We start from the raw sequence: 19648 nt of genomic DNA on the forward strand, positions 1-19648 counted from the left end.
TGAATCAGGCCTGCCGGGACAAATGGCCTCCTTCTGTTCCTCCTTCGCTGTGTCTCTGCTTCTATTACATTTCTGTTATGTTGAATGAAAGAGCTTTTCTTTGATTATATTAAGTATGACAAGGAAAACAAAAATGAAGTTGGTTCCCTTAAAAGTCTATATACTTTCTCATTCAACTTCTCTGTACTAACTGTGTACAAATAATTCAATTGCTGCTAATGGAGGAGAGATTATTGAGTTATAATTTACACATTTGTAAAGAAAACAGCAGAGGGCACTTTCAGCAATGGGTTCATAATGGTTTTACACTGGATAGACAAAAGAATTCTTGCCACATTGCCTTGCTGTCCTGGGATGAATGGACATTTTGAACTGACCGCAGGATGTGCAGCTCCAAACACTTACAAAATGCAGTGATGATGACATATTACTTTTGCCTACATATAAGGTTGCTCGATACATTACAAGTTTTTTTTTAAAAAATCAGTCCTTTGGAAACATATTAGTAATTTTTTTAAAATCCAGTATACATCCCCATCCACCTACACAGTGTGTAACATTGTGGGAAACATGTAACTTACACTCAGGGAAAGACCTGGCCTTAAGTTGATTTTTTGGATCATGTTTTACCCATAATGCATTTCTTTGTGTTTCTCTCTGGTTTTAACAGGATTATGTAACATTTTGGAGCAAAAATGCAGATAAGCAGACCAAAGCTCGATGCCAAAATAGCAAAGATTTCAACAGTGACAGAGTATTTTCCAGGAGAACTGATATAGGCTGGGATAAAAGTCAACCAAACCGCACAGAAAATCAGCATGCTGAAGGTGATGAATTTAGCCTCGTTGAAGTTATCTGGCAGCCTTCGAGCTAAGAACGCAAGGATGAAGCTCATGCAGGATAAAAATCCGATGTAACCCAGCATACTGCAAAATGCTGTCACTGAGCCTAAATCACACTCAAAAATAATCTTCACATTGTAATATTTGGTCTGCTTTACAGGAAATGGTGAGGATGTGAGGAGCCACGCAACACAGATTACACCTTGGACAACTGTGCAAGCCAGGACGCTGAGGAGTTGCTGCAGAGTTCCAAACCATTTCAGTATGTTATTGTTGGGAAGGGTAGCTCTAAAAGCCATCAGTACAACCAGGGTTTTGGCCAGTATACATGAAATGCAGAGAACAAAACTGACCCCAAACAGTGTGTGCCTCAGCTTGCAGGACCAGACTGATGGTTGTCCAATAAAAATCAGCGAGCACAGGAAACATAATATCAGTGAGAAGAGAAGAAGGAAACTGAGTTCAGAGTTGTTGGCTCGAACGATGGGAGTTTTCCTGTAATACCAAAGGACTCCTGCAACAGACACTGTGCCAGCTGCCCCGAGCAAGGACATTGTCATCAGTGTGATTCCCATTGGCTCTTTAAATGAGAGGAATTCAATTTCTTTCGGGATGCATTGATTTCTCTGTAGGTTTGGCCAATCTTCTGGAGCACAAGGAGCACATTTTAGTGAATCTGAACAATAATACGAACAATATGAACATTATTTTACATACATTTGTACTTTCCTCTAATTTTAGTTTTTACATATTTCTCAGCTCAAGAGAATAATTTGAGTTTATTTTAAGAAATTTGTCCGCTTTAGCAAGTGGCATGAAAACACTGCTGGGAAAGGAAATATATTTCCTTTCCAGACACTCAGTTCCAGCATTGACAGGTGTAGCCTGTAATAAAATACCCTTTGCCTTGACCCTATGCCAACTATGCACAGCCCACAATACTACTCTGAAACACTTTGCCTCTTCTGTGTTTGTGACATCTCTTAGCGAAATTGCTTTACAGTTGTTAGTTTGAATTTAATTAGGGGAGTTTGCAGGACAGCAGACCCAAATCCATGACGAACCAAGTGAAACTGTCTCACCTACTCAGATAAAAAGGCTTTCATCCATGCCTTGACTTGACTCAAACCCTGATTTTAATGTTTTTTTACGCTGTGTAAGACATAATATTATTTATAATGGAAATGGATCGGTACTTGAAGAAGAAGAACATCAAAGAATATAGAGAATGTGGTTGAAGAATGTGACGAGGACAGTAAGCTTCATTTAAAGCTATCAGGGCACTGTTTGGTATGTGCAGGCCAGGGCTATGGCTACAGGTGAGCAAACAAACTGAATGCAGCCTGAACTCAAAATACTTCCACACATGTAAACTGCTGTGGGTGGCTGGGTTGTGACTTTGACCATGATTGTTTAGCAGATAACTCTTTCTTTGCTGACATATAATGGGGATACCAGCAGCACCCTTATTGTTGCCTCCATTGGGATAAATTAACTCAGCAATGTTAAAATCCAGGTATTTCCAGTCCATACTGATCAGTGCTATTCATCAATGACGGGTTTCTAATTCACTCCCTCCCCTGTTTTCTCTCAACCACGCAACCTTTTCTCTGTTTTATTCATGTATTTTGCTCCATTCTGAAAAAGCTGCTGAATTAGTTTCACCAGCCTTTTGGCAGTGCATTGCAGATGATATCAACTCATTACAAAATACAGATTTTCTGCATTTCTGCTCGCAGTCAATGAATTGCAGCAGAGAATTATTTTGAAATCTACTCATGGTAACAAACAACCACAACATGTGTACCTATTTCAGTACTAATCTCTCCATTAGCACATGGTAGACAGTCAAAGCAGCAGATTGGTTCCCCACTTCGAATTGCTTTCCTTGATCCAGCAGGGCAACTTTTACTGCACAATGACTCTGGGGGCTGAAATATTAATGAAAAAGAAATGCATAATTTCACAGTGAGGAACTGAGTAAATTCTAGTAACCATGAGGAAAAGATTACTTCTGGATATATTGTGTTACTGACAGTGTAACACAGGAGTCATTTCCCCTATATTTGTGATATCTGATAAAATTATAAAAAGATGTTCCAATGTTTCATTGATGGTAAGGATCAAAAGCAATGCTCTGATTTGAGTCATAACTGATCTGAGTTTTTTTCTATGGGTGTGACTGTGAAATTGCTCAAAAAATCTTTAAAATTCCATGGTCGCATTAAATCTTCCAGTTTCTTGTAAAGTGCCACAACTAATGGAAAGTTGTTAATGAACCAGTACAACCAGGCAACCTAAGCAAATTTAACTGATTATTTATGTCACGCGTTTGATTAAAAAATATATCTTAAGAATACCAATTCTGTACAGTTTATCTTACAACTGAAGTTAATTCTAATCACTTAAAATAAGTATTGTTAATTTGTAATTAACCTAAATTAGAATAACTGTAAATTATCTTTAAAGTACTAGATTGAACCTTTTAGTTTCATTAGTATACACTAGTCAGTTTCATAAAAACCCGTCACTGGACTGACAATTCAGGGATCTGTGTTAAAATCCTACATATCGGGGCTCAAGTCCCACCTCAGTAGGTGGCCAAATTTAAATTCAATTTGTTAAGATGAAATATAAGCCAAATCTCAAGAATAGTGGAGATGAAACTATCTTGAATTGTTTGCCAATGCTTTTTAAGAAAAGCTCAAATCTGCTGTCCTCATCCAGCCTAGATGTGATTTCAGAACCATAGAAATGTGTGTGACTTTGAAATGGATGGTAAACTGAGGAGTTCAAAAGCAGTTAGACGCTGGTATTTTGATCACAAAAGTCCACAGAAGTGCTATGGATTTTTTTTTGCATTGATTTTTTCTAGAATTTATATGAAACCAGAAGAAGGAGGAGCAAAACTAGCCATTAATACCCTGATCAGTGGATAATCCTCAGTTCTACTTTCCTGCCTTTTCCCTACAACCTTTGAACCTCTTACTGATTAAAAATCTGTCTATACTGACCAATACACTGATCAATCCAGCCTCCACAGCCGTCAGCTGTAAGGAAAGCTACCGATGCACTCCACTCTGAAAAAAGAAATACCTCCTTGTCTCTGAGATAATAGGAACTGCAGATGCTGGAGAATCTGAGATAACAAAGTGTGGGGCTGGATGAACACAGCAGACCAAGCAGTATCTTACGAGCACAAAAGCTGACGTTTCGGGCCTACACCCTTCTTCAGAAATGGCCTACTTGTCTCTGTCTTAAGTGTGCAACTTCTTCCTCTAAGATTATGCTCTCTTACCTCGGCTGTCCCATAAAGGGAATAACTTTTCCATATGTGCTGCATCAAGTTCCGTGAAAATAGTGTCGTCGAGGAAAAATCTCATAAGGTCGCCTCTGAATCTTCCAAATTCCAATAAGTAGAGGCACAATCTACCTAACCCCGTCTCATAAGGCAGCTCCTCACGATAAATACTCGAGCTGATCATTTATATCGCATTGAGAAATTCGCTAACTAGTTCTTAGAAACCGTTTACTCAAATTGTCTTAAGTTTTCTAAATGTTGGATTTTAGAGTCAATAGAATAATGGCTGTTGCTGCTCCTTAAAAACAAGTGTAGGGTTTTTGATATGATGAACATCACAAATCTATTCTGTTTATTGGATTTGGTAATATCAAGCCTTGAAACTATATAAATAATGACTTACTTTAACTTTCCCACCATGCCAGATGATCATCTTTTTGTTTAGGACAAGGCCTTGGCCTGAATTTGAAGATGCATCAAAACGTCCCACCTGCACAAATTTGACCGAGCCGTTTTCATTCTTCTGCCAGTTGACCACATCGTATGTTGCAACGGTGTCACCATTTTCATCAAAATAGACCTCTTCTCCTAATTTACTCGTGTATTTTACTTTTTTCAAGTAATGTAAGAGCTTAGTGAAAAATGAGAAGTTAGAATTGTTGACATCATTACAGAGCTACTCCATAAAATCAGAAACTTTCAAAGTTAGTGTTCATTAATGAATTATTTCAAAACTCTGCCATTCCTTCATTTGCACCTTCATTCATATGACATTGCAGAGACAGTAATGTCCTAAGAAAGCTGTGCAGAATGAGGGAAAACAAATCAACAGATCTTATAACACCTCACATGATGGGTGGAACTCAATGTACATATTTGGGTCCCAACCACCATCATTGCAGCTGCTAAGTAATCAAGTATTTTTCTGAACACCTTGATATTTAAACCCTGAGAAAAGCTGAAATCCCAACCATTGAGAAATCTCCGCCGATCAAAGGCTAGTAAGTCTCCAATGGCAGCTGATACAACATCTACCTGGAGCATAAATGGTAGATCCCTTAAATGAGACACATGTGGGCAGGGAGATGCTGCAGGCTTGATGCCACCAGCAAAAGAGCCAGATCCATTGAAAGCAATGGTGAGATGTATCTTTCATGATTGACAGTGGGTGCCAGTGAATAAGGGGCTCACCTGGTAGACTGCTGGAAAACCTGACTGATTTTTCTGTGTAGTCTCCCCAGATGGCAAGCCCCCTTTCTTGCCTTTGGTTGAATACTTACTTTAGATACTCAGTTGGCCTCTGGATGGGAAGGGCTTCTTCTCAACCACACCCCCTCCCCCACCATGCTGATTTTGATCGGGGGAGGCAGCACAGAACATAGAACATTACAGCACAGTACAGGCCCTTTAGCCCTCGATGTTGTGCCGACCTGTCATACTGATCTCAAGCCCATCTAACCTACACTATTCGATGTACGTCCATATGCTTGTCCAATGACGACTTAAATGTACCTAAAGTTGGCAAATCTACTACCATTGCAGGCAAAGCGTTCCATTCCCTTACTACTCTCTGAGTAAAGAAACTACCTCTGACATCTGTCCTATATCTTTCATACCTCAATTTAAAGCTATGCCCCCTCGTGCTCGCCGTCACCATCCTAGGAAAAAGGATCTCCCTATCCACCCTATCTAAACCTCTGATTATTTTATATGTTTCTATTAAGTCACCTCTCAACCTTCTTCTCACTAATGAAAACAGCCTCAAGTCCTTCAGCCTTTCCTCATAAGACCTTCCCTCCGTACCAGGCAACATCCTAGTAAATCTCCTCTGCATCCTTTCCAAAGCTTCCACATCCTTCTTATAATGCGGTGACCAGAACTGTACACAATACTCCAAGTGCGGCTGCACCAGAGTTTTGTACAGCTTCATCATAACCTCTTGGTTCCGGAATTTGATCCCTCTATTAATAAAAGCTAAAACACTGTATGCCTTCTTAACAGCCCTGTCAACCTGGGTGGCAACTTTCAAGGATCTGTGTACATAGACACCGAGATCTCTCTGCTCATCTACACTAATAAGAATCTTACCATTAGCCCTGTACTTTGCCTTCCGGTTACTCCTACCAAAGTGCATCACCTCACACTTGTCTGCATTAAACTCCATCTGCCACCTCTCAGCCCAGTTCTGCAGCTTATCTATGTCTCTCTGCAACCTACAGCATCCTTCGTCACTATATCTATGTCTCTCTGCAACCTACAGCATCTTCGCCACTATCTATGTCTCTCTGCAACCTACAGCATCCTTCGTCACTATATCTATGTCTCTCTGCAACCTACAGCATCCTTCGTCACTATATCTATGTCTCTCTGCAACCTACAGCATCCTTCGTTACTATATCTATGTCTCTCTGCAACCTACAGCATCCTTCGTCACTATTCTATATCTCTCTGCAACCTACAGCATCCTTCGTCACTATGTTGGTGGATACCCACCTTGCACTTTTTGCCCAATTGAATAGCCTCCTCCTTGGCTCTGAATTCACTTGTTGAGATGTGGGGGGAGGGATCATCAATTTACACCCATTGTTTCTTTTATATTGACTTCAATATTTTTTGTTTCTATTTTTACATTTTTTTGGATTTGATTTTAGTAACAGGAAATACACCATTTTGCTTATATCATTTATCAATGCATTGCAATCCCAATGTTTGGTATTATACTGAAAGAGCATAAGGCTAGTTGGGGAAGCCTGAGGCTGCGAAAGGCACCATATAAATGTAATTTCTTTTCGATATTTATTGGCCATACACCTTATTGTTAATTCTGATTTACTAAGTTTACAAAATGTTCTAAATGGAGACAATTATTTTCAAGCCTCAGTTGAGTGTAAACAATTCATACTGTTTGTTTTGACATGCTGCTTTTCTGGCATTTTCTGACATGAATGTATAAAACAATAGACATCACATTTTGTAATATTTGCAGTTTACCATACTCTGATTGCTGTGATGAAAGTATTCAAAATCCAATTTTCTTTCTATATACTCATTGCAAATAAAATTTGCATTGGAAACCTCAGTCAGTTTCGGGACTTAAATAATAAAAATCCCTGTTTTTTTTTCTCCGAAAAGCCTGTAAAATTAACAGCAGCTAAACTGTCCTCAATTTTTGCAATGTGTGTGAATCAAGCAAAGTCCGTCAGCGAATGTTTAGGATGATGTTACATCACTAATTCAAAAAATTCCTAGTTGCCCAATTCTCACCCTCATCCACACTACCACCATGCCTCACATCTTTTCCATTGGGATGTCCGATTCAAAAAGGCACCCTTCTGTTAACTCTTCATCCTCTTATATGAGGATAGCAACGCCCATAAACCCACCGTTACCACTGAATCTATTTCTGCTGATTTATGACCCTAGGTCATTTCTTTCGCTCCATCTCTTTTGAACCTGTGTTGAAGCGACGTATGAACCTGCAGTTGAACTTTATACATTTCACATTGCTTTACCATTCTTTAAATATTTACCTGCCAAGGTTGGAAGTCAAAGATACTGGCACAAGTTTGATTGCCAAATGGGCCATTACTATTTTTGCATGAATGTAAATTGTGAAGGGAATGAGCTATTGCATATACTGCTTTGTACACATTGTAAGAAATTCTTAATTCGGATACGTCAGAATATATACTGTGAATATTGTTCAGCTCTTCTGATCCCGTGCATTTTTTCTGAGATACCATTGATGCTGGTTGCCCTTTGTGTTCAAAGGTTGTCTGAAAAGAGCAATTAAAGATTGTTTCCCACAATTCTCTCACAAAGAGGTTATTCAGATGTTTAAAAGGATGGGCTTGAAGAAGGAAATTCCTTAGGCCTGGAATTTCAGCTTTGTGAATTGCTAACCCTATTGTGCCACTCAAAGTCAGGACATTTTCTTTTGTTGCAATCAAAGCAGATGTAACCCAAGCCTCACTCGCTATCCATTGCCGACCAGTGAGATTTTGCCTCACAACTTCTGTGATTAAAGGGTATGCGTCCCCCTCAAGAGCAAACATGACAATGACCTTTGCAGTAGATGTCTTGATGGTCTCTATTATTTGAAGTATTCTTTGCCTAGAGTACAATTTTGGAATTACTTCAGTGAAAGCAATGCAAACACCAAGCTTTCTGACTGTATCACTGAATGTTTGAATTCCATTATGGCCGTAGTCATCATCACCTGCAATCGATCCAACCCAAGTCCAGCCAAACTGTTTCACCAGTTGAGCAACACCTTGAGCCTGATGTGCATCACTTGGCATTGTTCTGAAAAAGGCTGGGAACTCATTTCTGTTACTGAGACAGGTACTAGATGAAAAATAACTGACCTGTGGAGAAAATAATCAAAAATTTGTAATGTTTCATTAAATAAAAATGCAAAATAAGAATAGAACAAATTAGATTTAGAAACCCCTTTAAGATGGTGGAAACTATTGAAAGGTAATGAATAAACCATTTTACCTGGAGAGTCATGCTTGTTACAAATAGCATGGATATATTTCATGGGTTCTATAACTAGTTAAGAACCTGAGGGAGAAAGGGGCACAGGATAGATTGATGGACTGAAATGAAAATGGTTGGAGGAGGCTTATGAGAAGAAGAAACAAGCACTGACCAGTTGGGCCCAATGGCCTGTTGCTGTACAGTATTTTCTATGTAATTCCATTTATATCATATGGGAAAGGGACACTTGCAACAAAAATCAAAATTTCACATGAAATTTACAAATTCAAACTAAAACATAATTTTGGAGGGTGATGACGCGTCCAGCCTCAGTTGTGCCTATGAAGCACAGAGGTGTAGCTTCCTCTACGATGCCAATATTAAACTATCTTATGCCAAAATAAGGTCTTTCAGTGGATTCTTTCATCTTTTTTGATGCTCACCATGAGCCTGCAAAGCCAGTGTAGTTGTCTACTGATTGCTCCATGTCTGGTTCGTTACCAACAGTTTGTTCCTAGTCCTGTGTGTGTGGACAGCTGTTTGCTATTGGATGAATTATTCTCTGAGTGGCTGTCAATCACTTCCAAATTGTGGGCAGCATCGTGGCTCAGTGGTTAGCACTGCTGCCTTACAGTGCCAGGGGTCCTGGGTTCAATTCCACTCTGGGATGACTGTGTGGAGATTGCACATTCTCCTTATGACTGCGTGGGTTTCCTCTGGGCTCAAGTTTCTTCCCACAGCTCAAATATGTGCAGGTTAAGTGGATAGTCCATGGTGTCCAGTGATGTATAGGTCAGTTGGATTAGCATGGGAAATTCAGAGTTACAGGGATAGGGCGACATGGTCTTTGGAGAGTCCATGTGGACTCAATGGGCTGAATTGCCTACTTCCACAGTGTGGGGATTCTATGAAATCTTCTGATGAAATTGAAGTCAAGACATGAATGCAGGATCAAGTGAAATTGACTCATTGTGAACAATATACATATTTTCAACTCTCTCATGATCATTACATTGTCATCTAACGTACAGTATTTATATGCTTCTGATACTTATTTCAAGTGCTTCTTCAGCCAAAGTATCTAATCAAATAGGATAATAACACTTGATTTTTCCAAATCATAGTTTTGTCAAGGTCCTCCACAAATTCTCCTGGAGGCTGAATTCATTTTGTTAAATCTTACTCATTTGAAAATTTTATTTGTTCTTAAATTGAAATAACTATCGAAAGCTTTCAGCATTTTTTCAAAACTGTTTTTATACTTTTCAATAATTTACCTAGTAAAGTCATCTACATGGATAGAAAAGTGGACTTATATAATTTAAGTCTCAGTGTTCAAATATGTGGCAATGCTATATCTTAAGAACTGTCTTCTTAAGAAGTCCAATCTCCTGCTCTCCTTGGTCCATATCGGACCTTGAATCTGCTAGGAAATATGATTTTTTTTCCCACTTGCGAATTAATTTTTTCACTGTATCTCAGACAGTAGTAAGGGAATGGAATGCTTTGCCTGCAACAGTTGTAGATTCGCCAACTTTAGGTACATTTAAGTCGTCATTGGATGAGCATATGGACGTACATGGAATAGTGTAGGTTAGATGGGCTTGAGATCGGTATGACAGGTCGGCACAACATTGAGGGCCGAAGGGCCTGTACTGTGCTGTAATGTTCTATGTTCTATCATTTGAACATTGCTTTAAACTTGTTGTTATTTACCAACGCTGTTTCAATTAAATGAATGTAAATTTGTTCGCTAGCGATCTGTGTCTTTTTTACTTTATTTACCAGTTTTTTCACCTCTTTGTTCCTGTGAGAATATATTATTTTTTTTCAATAAAAGTTCTCACTGTGTTATTATCAGTTCTCCAGTAATTTATTGCTTTAAAGTTTTTTTAAATCTATTTCTATACAAAATGTTTCCATACGACACTTTATCTCTCTGCTGCTTAATAGATTTTCACGTCTTTTCATGCAATTTTTAACTATCAAAGTCATAGAATCCCTACAATTTAGCCCATAATGACTCTCCAAACAGCACCCGAACCTGACCCAGTCTCCAACCCTCATAAATGTGCATTTCTCATGGCTAACCCACTTAGCTTACACATCCCTGGACACTATGGGCAATATAACACAGTCAATCCACCTAGCCTGCACACTTTAAGACTGAGCAAGGAAATCAGAGCATGCACATAAAGCTTGCAAACTCCACACACACAGTTGCTTCAGGTTGGAATTGAACTCAGTTCCCTAGCACTGCGAGGCAGCAGTGTAACCATTGAGGCACCATGCCACCCTGGTGCCTATTCAATTCTTTGGTGTCTCCCTACTTTCCCAGCCAAAATAGAGTTTTCCCACTTCTTCCTACGTAAATGGTATTTCTTTTTTACCTTTCCACATCTGAAACACCCAATATTTTCATGACATAACTTTTTAAATAAAATTCTCTGGCTACAACCTTCATAAATCTCCCTGATGAAATTATGGCTTAATTAATGAGTCCTGATCCTTTAAAATCTTTAATTTTTCCTAATTTTCTTTCTTCTACTAGATACTCTAGCTCTATTTTATCAAACGTGTTAATTCTCAGCTCAACTTAATTCTGAGCCCATCCTGATTCTGTAGCACAGGTCTAAATTTCTTTTCTGGCCCTTTCACTTTCTTTCTTCAATGACATGTAAAAGAAATTCTCGTTCAACAAAGAATGCTGTCTGTGAGATTTTGGTCAGAGCAACATTGCCTACAGCGCTAACATCAATGACTACTCCTTAAACGGTATTGTACTCCAGTCCTAACCCTAACCCTAAAATGCTTTGGGTGTCCTAAAGACATTCTCCTTCTTTTTACTTTTTTACTTTATTTTATTCTCATCCTTTTACTCTTTCTTTAATGAATTGTGGTCTGATGTTCATTTTCATAATTTGATCTTACCATTGGAATATTGAAGGACATCATTGTTCTGGCCACCACCAAAGATTGTGTTGACCCTGAGTCGCCAACTATCACAGGAATCGAAGAAGTACCCACACAGTTGTATTTGAAGACATCTTCATGTGGACCACTGGCAAATGTTAATGCTGCTCTTAGTGAATGAGAAGGTGTAGTACAGGTATCATAAATATTATAACCTAACGTTATGTTCGGCAGGAGCACTGGGTCCTTGTTTATTTCTTGTAAAGCAAAAATCATGGTCTGCATCCACCGAAAGGACCTGGAATTAAATCTGAGAAACATATGTTCATTGATTAATTACTGTTTTACAATTTCAAGGCTGAGAAGGTTTTGCATATTATGAGTCATAGCAAAATTATTGATATTTAATAACACACCATCATCATTTTTTTTTGGAAAAGTAATAAAGAAGCAGACTATTTTAATGACATTGCAGTGTTCTGTGATGCAAAAGGATCTTGGAGCTCCAGCGCTGGAATCACAAAAGTTAGTCGGCATGTATATCCAGTAATAAAGAACGTTAATAGAATGTTGCTATTTTATCCCAAGGGCAATTGAATGCAAATTCAGGATGCTATCCTTTAGTTATATATAGGGCACTGGTGAGTCCACATCTGCAGTCTCTGCAGTTTTGGCCACCTTATCTAAGAAAGGGCATAAATGCATTTGAAGCAGTTCAGAAATGTTTACTAAACCATATGTGTGTATTATGTTACAACAAAAGGCAGGGCAAGATAGACTTATACCTGCTGGCATTTAGAAGAGAAAAAAAAGTGAATTGAAGGAACCAAGGAGTAAGTGTGGAGATGATGTTTCCTCTCATGGGAGAATCTCAAACTGGGAGTTACGATTAAAAAATCAGGGGCTGTCCATTTAGAGACTGTTGAGGTGTTTTTTTTTCCTCTCAAACGGCTTTGATTCTTTGGAATGCTCTTCCTCACACGGTGTTGGAAAAAGAGTCTTTGAATATTTTTAAGGCAGAGGTAGATAGAGGGGTGAAAGTTTATCAGGAGTAGGTGGAAATGCAGATCTGAGGTAATAATCAAATTAGCCAAGATATTATTGAATGGTGGAGCAGTTTTAAGGGGCTGAATGGCCTACTCCTACTCGTTGTTTGTATGTTCAAATGAATTTGTGAGTTATTTCTATAATTGCCAGTTTTGTTTGATTAATGGTGTGAACATGACTGAGGTAATAAATGTTGTCATGTCTAAATCAGAAAATTATAAGCAGGATGTTACCAGCCACTATGGTCAACATCTTCACTGGCGAAAATATCTGGGAAAGTCAGCCTGTTACCTCAAGGGCTTTTCTGTTGAATTCAACATTGGGAGCTGCTTTATGGAAAGACTTGCACACTCTTCTCAGAAGGAAGTCTCGTAAAGGTATGCCAGTCAATCAGAAGGCCAGCAGCTCTGTGATCTCAGCAGCACCATCCAGGAACAATTGATTTTGGTTGGACCACATGGAGTCACACCAATCTGAGGAACTGAGCTTATTTGGAATTGAGGAATTTGGCAAGATGCTGAGGGAGAATTGGGGGCTAGTTTCAAGAGACTGCAAGAATGATTAAAAAGGGAGACTGACATTGGCTAGGATAGGGTCAGAGGCGCTGTCATAGGAAATTGCTACCCACATGACCTGACACCAGCTGGTGCTGGGTTTCCCACATGAAGTGGGCCTCCCTCCCTGCCCAAGGCCCTAAATAAAGTATTGACTGATGCTGGATGAGAGTCTTAAATGTGGGCAAGCCAACTGATACCTCAACATTTTAAAACTTCAGATGGGCAGGTAGGAAGTGTATCCGCTGGATTTATATGACCTACCTCACCTTTAAACACTACAGCAGGGAAGGGAACCTCTTCCTCACTCCATTTGTTTATGGCGTTATCATCTCCCTACACCATGGATTACTTTTCCTGTGCCATTTAATCACTCTTGCCGTATGTTGCCCCACTTGTCCTTTACTTGTCCCCAATTTCACTACTACTGAACTTGCTCAAAAGTTATTCATCTCTAAAAGCTTCCAAATTTGATGAAATGTTATCAACCTGATGTGTAAGCTATGTTTCACAGAAACATAGAAAATCATAGCAAGAGTAGGCCATTCAGCCCTTTGAGACTCCTCTGCCATTCAGTATGATCATGGTTGATTATCAACTCGGTACCCTGTTCCTGGATTCTCCCCATATCTTTTGATCTCTTTCGTCCTTTGAACTATTTCTACCTTCTTTTGAAAACATTCAACATTTTAGCCTGAATGCCCTCTGTGTCTGAGAATTTCACAGCTCGCCACTCTCTGGGTAAGAAATTTCTTCTCATTTCAATCCTAAATGACATAATTATTATACTTTACACATTATCTTTATATTTTGACCTGTGGTTCTGGACTCCCTGGTCATCAGAAACATCAGTTCTGCATTTACCCTGACTAAACCTGTCAATATTTTATAGTTTTCTACGACAATTCCCTCACTTTTCTTAACTCCAGTAAAATGCATACATGCACACGCATTCACACAAACACACACACAAACACACACACACACACACACACACACACACACACACACACACACACACACACAATAGTCTGAAACAATCTAGTATCTCTTAATATGTCAGTCCTGCCATCCCATGAATCATTTGATAAACTTTCATTGTAACCTCTCCAAAGCCAAGACATCCTTCCTTAGAGAAGGAGATCAAAAATGCACAGAATGCTACAGTTAAAGTTTTGTCAAGGTTCTATAAAATTATTGCAAGATATCCTGGATCCTGCACTCAATTCCCTCACAATGAAAACCAATGTACCATTTGCTTTCTTCACCACCTGTTGCACTTACACACTTGGTTTCAGCACCTGGTGCATGAGAACATGCAGATCTTGTCACATTTCCCTTTTTCCCAGTCCATCATCATTCAGAAAATAACCTGTCTTATCTTAATAAAGCAAAGAATATAGATGCTGGAGATCTGAAACAAAAACAGAAGTTTCTGGAGAAACTCAATAGGTCTCACAACATCTGTGGGTTCACAGCAAAGTTAATGTATTAGCTCCAATGATCTTTCTTCAGAAGCAAATGATCTGCCTTCCTGCTTTTGTTACCAGAGTGGATAACCTCACATGTGCCCATATTGTACTTCACTGGCTGTATGTTTGCCGACTCACTCATCTTATCCAAATCACACTGAAGCATATCTGCCTCTGCTTGACAGTTCACTCTCCCACTCAGCTTTGTGTCATCTGCAAACTTATTGACTGTTTCCAATGATTTCTGTTGTTGTTTCTTTGAATGTGTCTTGTGACTGTTGTCTCTAAGATGAAAATGTTATACCTGAATGTACTCCTGATTGTGTAATTGACTTTTAAGCACTGACTAAACATCAAATCCATACAGATGAAGTAAAGCCCTGAAGTACTTTAATTAATAATAATTGTGATATAATCTGTCATCTGAATGTTTCTTTATTTCCAGTAGATGTTTATGCATAATTTCAGATGGCTATATATCTGCACTAATTAGCTCCTTTTTTCCCTTGCCTCCTTGGAGACAATAAGCTGAAAATAATATCTAGCTGGATAAGTTCTCATCTCCTGAGGGACCGATGATTTTGTCAGTGTTGTTCAAGGAGGTTTTTTAATTTCACCTGAATTCCATTGTGCCTGATTATTTGTAGATGTCATTGAATGTTTTGCTCAAAAAACGCATTGTTACAAAAGTAAGTTTCAATTTTAAAATGTGCATAAAACCTTTATGATAATGATGCAATATTTGTAAAACAAATTGGGATAGTTTTCCCTTTAGGTATGGGTAATCAACTGGCCTTTCCTTCTCAAATTTAATTTTTGTTGCTTATATGATCTGAATATTTTATCCCATAACATCAAAAGTTTGCAAAACAATTAATGAGTGGTGAAATTCAACGTGTAACAAACAGACCATGTGAGTTCAGTCATACTTGGCTACCTGCCATACAAATAACACTTCTGAAATAATTGTTGTAAAGGAAGGGCAAAAGTTTGGAGTAATGGAATAGAAAAACATGTACTTAAATATTAGCCTCCTAAACTCCAGATACGTTCATTTTATCTTCAGAAACTTAAATGAAAATACTTTTAGTCAATCTATTCCACCACAAAATTATGAATCAGAATAGATTTTAATGAGCTAATCATTGGCCAAATATACAAACTAAATATGTGATCAGAGATAATGGGAACTGCAGATGCTGGAGAATCCAAGATAACAAAGTGTGGGGCTGGATGAACACTGCAGGCCAAGCAGCATCTTAGGAGCACAAAAGCTGACTTTTCGGGCCTAGGCCTTTCATCAGAAAAGTGGGGAGAGGATTCTGAAATGAATAGGGAGAGAGGGGGAGGCGGACTGAAGATGGATGGAGGAGAAGATAGGTGGAGAGGAGAGTATGGTTGGGGAGGCTGGGAGGGGATAGGTCAGTCCAGGGAGGATGGACAGGTCAAGGGGGCGGGATGAGGTTAGTAGGTAGGAAATGGAGGTGAGGTAGGAGGAGGGGATAGGTGAGAGAACATGTAGATCTTGTCACATGTTAGGCAGGCGGGGACAAGCTGGGTTGGTTTTGGGATGCAGTGGGGGGGTGGGGCATCCGCTGTACATGGTGTGGCTTCCTCTACATTGGGGAAATCAAGTGGTGGCTTGGGGACCGCTTTGCAGAACACCTACGCTCGGTTCGCAGTAAACAACTGCACCTGTCAGTCTCGAACCATTTCAACTCCCCATCCCATTCCTGAGACAACATGTCCATCCTGGGCCTCCTGCAGTGCCATAATGATGACACCCGTAGGTTGCAGGAACAGCAACTCATATTCCACTTGGGAAACCTGCAGCCCAATGGTATCAATGTGGATTTCACCAGCTTCAAAATCTCCCCTGCCCCCACTGCATCCCAAAACCAGCCGAGCTCGTCCCCACCTGTGTAACCTGTTCTTCCTCTCACCTATCCCCTCCTCCCACCTCAAGCTGCACCTCCATTTCCTTCCTACTAACCTCATCCTGTCCGTCCTCCCCGGACTGACCTACCCCCTCCCTAACTCCCCACCCATACTCTCCTCTCTACCTATCTTCTCCTCTATCCATCTTCAGGCCTCCTCCTCCTCTCTCCCCATTTATTTCAGAATCGTCTCCCCATCCCCTTTTACTGATGAGTGGTCAGGCCCAAAACATCAGCTTTTGTGCTCCTAAGATGCTGCTAGGCCTGCTGTGTTCATCCAGCCCCACACTTTGTTATCATACAAACTAAATATTACTGTATTAATTCAATTATTCAAATTCACCAGTCTTGCTTCCAATATCCATCCTTTCTCAATTTCACTTGGTCTGTCTTCAACATTCCCGTTTCTTGGGTTCACTGTTCTTACATCTGGTGACAAATCCACTGTCTCCCATAGGTGCTTGAACTGCACTTTCTCAGACTCTGCATTCCAAAAGAACTCCATTCTATTTCGCTAGTTTCTCCTTCTCCATCACATCTGTTATAATGATGCTTCTTTCTACTGCAGTGCTTCTTGCATCATGTCTTGTTGTGTCTCAAATGGGATCCCCATCTCCCCAAACTTTAGTTGACAATGCTTTTGATCTGGTTGAACCCATTTCCTGCACTTTTGTCATCACAACTTCTCTTCCCTCCCAAAACCACAATTGGGGTCCACCTTGTCTTCATTTTCTTCCCAACCAATCTCTGAATTCAAAAAATCATTCTCTGCCATTTCAGCCATTCTTGCATGATGTCACCAGTGAACACATCTTCATCTTCCCTTTGCTCACAACATTCTGTAGGGAGCATTCTCTCAGCAGCTTCTGGTCCTCCCATTCCCTTACTGCACAATTACAAGAGGTTGCCTTCCTACCTCCTCCCTCATAATTAGCCAGTCTCCGAATAATTCTTCCAGGTAAATGGTGATTGAATTTAATGTCTTTCAATTTCAACAATATGTAGTCATTGCTCTTCACCAGTTGGAGAGATCAAATGAAAGACTGTATGAACATTTTGCAGAATACACCTATTCAGTCCACAATCATAAACTTGAGCTTCCAGTTACTTGCCATTTTAATACACAATCTCATTCTCATGCTCTGATTTATATCCTCAGCCTGCTGCAGCATTCCAGTGAAGCTCAATGCAAGATGAAGGAACAGCACTTTATTTTCTGATTGGGTATGGTTTGGCCTTAGAGTCATAGTCATCCAACATGGAAACAGATTCTTCAGTCCAACCAGCCCATGCCAACCATAATCCTAAATTAAACTAATCCCATTTGCCTGCACTTGGTCCATATGCCTCCAGACATTTCTTATTCATGCACTCATTAAAAATGAATCAAAATAAAAATCTTATACTACCGAAATCTAGAAGTAAATCTAGAGGTAAGCCTGCAATTTGAGGAGCAGTCGCGAATTTCATGCTACTCTCAGTCCACCTTGTGGATGCAACATCAAGTTCAACATCCTCAGACCACAAACTTGATCTTGCATTTTGAATTTCTTTAACAAGAGCCAGTCTGTATCTCGTTCTCATTTCTTTTTTTCTTTTTGCAGAATCCTTTATTAATACCGACACTGGACAACTGCCCTTTCTTCAGCTACCATTATAACCAACCTAATTCCCTTTTGTTCAATGACATCTTTAGTGTTTAAACTTCTCACCTCTAACCAATCCGCCAATCCCCACATTTCTTTTTATTCTGCCTTTTTCCCACAGCATAAAACCCATCAGTTTTCTTCCTCTCTTCACTTCTGACTCAAAACATTAAATCAGTTTTCCTCTCTACAGATGCCATAAGACTGGCTGAGTTTTCCCAGAATTTTCTGTTAGTATTATTGGGCGACTTCTGTGGCCATTTTTCATAAATGTATAATTTGATCTATGAGGCTACCTAGTGAAGGAAATATTCCTTTACTTGGTGTTCAACGTTATGATATTGATAAAGCATAATATTCGAAGCATCTTATTATTGCGTGTAACCAGATTATTCATAATACAATATTGGGTCAGTTATTATGATCATAAATTATTAAGCATTTTAGTTATATTAACATCAAATCAAAGAAACTCTGTACTCAGAGCCTGAGCTTTCTACTTCCTCACAGAGCTGCCTGTCTTCACCGCATTCCCATACATTCACAAGTAAACATTTTCTACATTGATGAGGCAACTGGTTTAGATTTAATAACTACATGTTATAAAATTTCGTAATAATCCAATGTGGCAAAGTAAAAACTTTCTAACTTCATGTTGTTACAGATATTTAAATGTTTGTTCATATTTGTAGAAGTGAAATATTACCTTTTAGCTTGTGTTAATTTAGAAAACGTCAATAATTTTAGGAAATGTTCATTGTAATCATCTGAGGTGATATCCAGTGTAAAAACAAAAGACATCATCAGATTCTGACTTACCCTTTGCAGACTGGTGGAGCTGGTTCTGCTGTGAATGACAGATTTGGTTGAATTGTTTGAAAATGAATAGGAAACAAGCCAGTCAGAACAACATCTCCAGTCATAGAAATCCCAGAAAGATCAAACATTCTTTGATGTCTGCATATTGGTTCGACTGTTCCAGTTGTTAGTGATGCAAAGAGGAGCAAACTCAAACACAATAGGAAACACATTCCTATATTTCTATCACATTAACTGTGCCTGTCTGTTCCTTTGCATCTCTATTTATACACTCAGCAGATTAGCTATTGCCAAGTGAATGGATGGATGATTAAATGTTTTCAGCAAATGCTATAGTAGAGCTCAACACTACCCAAGCCACTAAAGCATTCATCCCTCTTGGGAATAGAAATTACCTGAAGAATTCACATAGTTATATTTTATATCTCCATGGATAAGGACAATGAAAACATACCCTTAGTCTTCTTGTAAATTAAGCGATCAGAACCTCTGCCTTCGCCCCAGAAAGCTCAGTAGGTTTACATAATGTGCAACCTAATCATAATGTCAGAGACACACAACTGGCTTTGCACTGCATTAGTTAATATTAACCCAGACAGTAGTTGACCAGGAAAATGTACATTTTCATTATGATC

The 19648-nt window shown here is 39.2% G+C and overlaps 1 protein-coding gene across 1 annotated transcript; it reads right to left on the reverse strand.

Annotated features, from left to right (window-relative positions):
• Positions 1 to 619: 619 nt before the first annotated feature.
• LOC125457667 (extracellular calcium-sensing receptor-like) lies at positions 620 to 19126 on the reverse strand. The gene is made up of 6 exons (XM_048542214.1): positions 19014 to 19126; positions 11557 to 11848; positions 7674 to 8510; positions 4547 to 4774; positions 2650 to 2773; positions 620 to 1518 (listed from the first exon to the last, which is right to left on the reverse strand). Exons 1-6 carry the CDS (start codon positions 19115 to 19117, stop codon positions 620 to 622), a joined length of 2484 nt encoding a protein of 827 aa, XP_048398171.1. The 5' UTR covers positions 19118 to 19126.
• Between the last annotated feature and the right edge of the window lie 522 nt (positions 19127 to 19648).

This window comes from Stegostoma tigrinum, chromosome 14 (genome assembly GCF_030684315.1).
Source record: "Stegostoma tigrinum isolate sSteTig4 chromosome 14, sSteTig4.hap1, whole genome shotgun sequence".
NCBI lineage: Eukaryota > Metazoa > Chordata > Chondrichthyes > Orectolobiformes > Stegostomatidae > Stegostoma > Stegostoma tigrinum.